This window comes from Hyalella azteca, unplaced genomic scaffold, assembly GCF_000764305.2.
Source record: "Hyalella azteca isolate HAZT.00-mixed unplaced genomic scaffold, Hazt_2.0.2 contig12017, whole genome shotgun sequence".
NCBI lineage: Eukaryota > Metazoa > Arthropoda > Malacostraca > Amphipoda > Hyalellidae > Hyalella > Hyalella azteca.
The window spans coordinates 17,522-21,793 of record NW_025941988.1 but is presented as its reverse complement, the minus strand read 5'-3'; the positions used below and the strand labels follow the sequence as shown (position 1 = coordinate 21,793).

The 4,272-nt window shown below is 45.1% G+C and overlaps 1 protein-coding gene across 1 annotated transcript; it reads right to left on the bottom strand.

Moving 5' to 3' along the window:
- Positions 1 to 315: 315 nt before the first annotated feature.
- Positions 316 to 4,050, bottom strand: LOC108674724. The gene is made up of 2 exons (XM_018162693.2): positions 2,177 to 4,050; positions 316 to 508 (listed from the first exon to the last, which is right to left on the bottom strand). The coding sequence occupies exons 1-2, from the start codon at positions 4,048 to 4,050 to the stop codon at positions 316 to 318; spliced, it is 2,067 nt and encodes a 688-aa protein (XP_018018182.2).
- Positions 4,051 to 4,272: the final 222 nt, after the last annotated feature.

The window sequence follows — 4,272 nt, the reverse complement described above, 5'->3', positions numbered from 1 at the left end:
TAGTAAGTAGGAGGGTAATTACAATAGTACCGTAAGTAGGAGGGTAAAAACATTAGTAAGTAGGACGGTAATTACAATAGTAAGTAAGAGGGTAAATACATTAGTAAGTAGGAGGGTAAATACATTAGTAAGTAGGAGGGTAATTACAATAGTAAGTAAGAGGGTAAACACAATAGTAAGCAGGAAAGTAAATAAAATAGTAAGTAGGAGGGCAAATATAATCGTAAGGAGTAGGGTAAATACTATAGATAGTAAAATCAAATTAATACACGGGCGACTCAACGTCACCATGAGAATGTATCGAGCAGCAACAACTTACGGCTGCAAAGTACGGCGCGGCTGCACTGCGACGTCTAAAGTATGTCGCGGCTGCACGGCGACGTCCAAAGGACGTCGCGGCTTCACGAGACGTCGCAGACGTTTAAGAAGTCGCGACCCCAAGCCAGGCTCCGTCATCTCCCGGGCGTCGGCAGGCGCTCCTGGTGGGCGCTGGTCGCGATCAACGCTCCTGCGACACAACGCGGACGACAACTTCAAGCAACGCCACCAGAACACATTAATAATAATCAGTGCACATCATCATCATCACAGGTACAGTATTATCAACAACAGCCCAATATTCCAGAAATGAATTTCACGAGGAAGTGTGGAGGCCATGTGTTGAATTCATCCATACCATCGTCTCCGTTAATATCGATTTCAACGTATCATTGAATTCAACATTCATCAGACCAACGCGGCGGTGGTGTTAGTAGCGGGCATAATAAGCGAGGCTCGCCTACGGGACGCACCGGTATCTGTAATACGCTCAGCTGAGAACAGACACCGCAGTTATCCAAAGGAACCTCGAATATCGCGAAATGTTGGCAGCTAATTTCATTAATTTCGCTCAAAAAAATTACTATAATATTGCCTCTAAGTCTAATATGACAGTTTTACTGTATTATTGCCCTGTTTGCTAACCTATCTATATCCTAGTATGTGACTGCCAGAATGTGGTTGAGGTGCTCAGAGTTGACTATGAGGCGATGGACGTTGTAATTGGCAGCGAACATTTCCTGGACGGACTTGTGGTGAAACTCAAGGTGCTTGCACAGTTGCCCGGACAGTGGCTTGTGCACTTTCAGGACCGCTGATAAAACTATTTCGGGATCAAATTTATCGACCCACTTATGTTTGAGGAGAGGTAACACGACTTCTGATACTGTGACGGTATTTTCGTGAAGCAACTTGAGCGCTCCAGCACCGGTATAGGCGAACAGACTGGCAACCATGCCGTCTGTATCTGTGTAGTTCGTCTCTTAATTTCGACTTGACCAATTTATGTAATAGCTGAGCTTGTCAGGCGCTACGTCCCAAGACGTCTGCCACGAGGATATTGCCTCGGTGATGTGCTTCTGCATCTCACAAAAATGGACCAAGTTAATTGGTTCAGTGAATTGACTTCTGGCATCCTCACTGAGCGACTTGAAGCTCTTTGTGATCTCCCCAGTCGGAGTGTAGTTACTGAAAGATCGACAAGGTCCTGAGGGACAGAATAAAATCCCAAAATTTTTCCGTATGAGCTCGAGCTTAGCCTTTTTCAATTCATCGGATTGATGTTTATCCACAATCTTGGTCTTATTGTGCACTACATCTTTTCGGAAATTCTTGACGTCACGAATCACATCGAGCAACGTTTCAGCAGAACGCCTGTTTCCGTCATTGCAGGGTCGAGTAATGACCCATGTGCCCTCGTGCATTGCTAGTTTGCAGATTGGCTATCTCTTAATAAGGCTACCTCACGTTGAATTTTGACCTCACGTTAATTTTTTTTCAACTGTTTTCGTGTATCTCTCATATTGACATGGAGCCAGTGTCGTCGTTATCAGTAAACAACTATCAATCTTATACTCATACATATATGAGTATAACAACACAGTTACATATACAGTTCTGCCTCAATTACATTCGAGGACTTTTGAAATATGGCCTCCGAAGTGCCTTGATCACTTATTAAAAAGAAGTAAAATTTCAGCAGTTTTGTTCCATAATTAAATAAATAATTTAATTGGTGAACTGATACAATTGAATGAACTAAGTAACGGAAATGAAAATTAAGTTAAATGTAGTAAAAGGGAAAAGATTGAAATATAAAAATAACATACAAACGACATCAAGCATATTCTCTGCTTACCGTGGTATTTCCTCTGCCGTGGCTCCCAGGATGCAGTCGAGGGAGTCGTCGCCGACTAGAATGAGCTGCACGACGTGGTCTGCAGCGACGATCTCTTGCACCGTCTTGTGCGGGAAGGCATAACTCTTGCCCTCTCCCTTAAATAGAGTCTTTTGCTCCTTCAGTAAAACTGAAAGAACAATTTCCGGGTCGAATTTCCCACTAGCATCTATTTTTTCCTGGCACTTCTTCTTCAATCCAAGGAGCTCCTCTCCTGAAAATGTTACGCTGTTGTCACGCAGCAACTCCAACGCTTCATGACCGATTACATCAAGCAGATCGGCAATCAAGACGTCAGTTGCGTTGTAGTTCGAATCCGCCAATTTCGACAGGATGAGTTTTTTATACAAGCGAAGAACGGATGGCGCCACGTCCCCGGGCGTCTGCCACGAAGATATTGCCTCAGGGAAGTGCTTATACATCTCACAGAAATGAACCAAGTTAATTGGTTCAGTGAATTGATTTCTGACGTCTTCACTAAGCGACTCAAAGCTGTTCGTCATCTCCCCAGTCGGAGTGCCGTCACTAAAAGACTCTTCATACCGCCTCAAGAATTCAAGTTGGTCGGCAAGCTTCGTGAGAGGCAGGATCTCATACATAGTAGAGCTGACATCGTTCCGCAACAGCAGCGGTGCCAGCTTCTCCACGGCATGAGGACGACTCGTGATCAACACACGGCAGTTAGCGCGCCATGTTTTCTCGATAATCTCGACAACGACTTTTCTGGAAGTTTCGTTGACTTCGTCGAAGCCATCGATGATGAATAAGACATCGAGGCGCAGGAGCGCCATGAGGACATTTTCTTTCAATAGTTCAATGCACAGGTCTTCGTAGTGCTGCTGGATGACGTCACTCAGGGTTGGTGTAGTGCGATTCCTGCACTCGAAGAAGATGAGTTGGTTAAACGACCTCAAGTAATCAGGAGGTGTTTGTTGCGTGTCAAAGAATTGCAGCACAATGTTTTTTACTAGGGTTGTCTTACCGGCGCCGGCGACGCCCGTCACCACCATAACCTTCTCATGAGCCTTAAATATTTCGGTGTAGGAAACAGTTGTCCCTCCGCCGGTTTCTCGCACATTCACGTCGATGGCGTGGAACACGGCCTGACGTTGCACCGTATCCTCGTTCAACAAAAGTTTTTCATATTCTAGCTTGGCCTCCCAGAGAAGTCTTACGGCCTGTTTTCCGCTTAATTCCAACCTCGTGCACCAGTAATAAATGCTTTGGCTGTCCATTATTTTCACTTTTTCAATTTCGTTGTCAAGGTTTCGTACCTCGGCATCAATATCTGCCTGGGGAAGAGCATAGAACCTCCCCGCTTCCCGCACCAGCTCCACCAGCGCTGCCGTCAACTCAGTGAATTTCTGCGCGTCGACTGCGTTGTTTATGTCGTGCATGACGGTGTTGCGCAGCTCCTTGACGGCGCGCAACTTGGCGAGCAGCGCTGCAGGATCCCTGGCGGTGCCCCCGTAGCGAAGATCAAAAAGTTCTTTGATGAGAAGGAAGAGCGGCGTGACATCTAGCGTGTCGGGATTATATGAAGTTTCTAATTTTTTTGATGAAAATCCCATTAGTTTTTTCCACTCTCCGTTGCTGTAAGCACTTCCACGCCTCCGTTCCATCAATTGCCTGTAGCTCTCGTTGCTTTGTTTGTCGTCACACTCCTTGTCTAGCGTGGACCGCATGACCCTGGGGCTCAGGTCCAAGTTGCCGACAATATTGCGGTAAATTCTTATGATTCTGTCGTCCATAGTGACAGCTGGTGCAGCAGGAGCGGGGCCGGTAATAGCACCTGTGCCGGCCATCTGGTAGGATCTGTTGAGCCGGGAAATCATTTGTGAATATAAATATGAAATTCATTCAAATATTAGCCAGATAGGCTCAGTTGTAATATTATTTCACACAAAACATTTCTCTGAATTTTAACTAATATTGGTTCTTTACGCAAGTAAATGACTTTTGGAATGCTTATGAGCGATAAAGAGAAAATCTTATTAGGTGCAAATATTTGAACTAATCACCCGGAAAATGGAATATTTAAAGAGAAATCCTCTGTA

Excerpts from the sequence above, each read along its gene's own strand:
- LOC108674724 (XM_018162693.2), bottom strand. The coding sequence starts at position 4,050 with ATGATTTCCCGGCTCAACAGATCCTACCAGATGGCCGGCACAGGTGCT. Across the intron at positions 509-2,176 it reads ACGGCAGAGGAAATACCACG|GAGCGTTGATCGCGACCAGC; the intron begins GTAAGCAGAGAA and ends GTTGTGTCGCAG.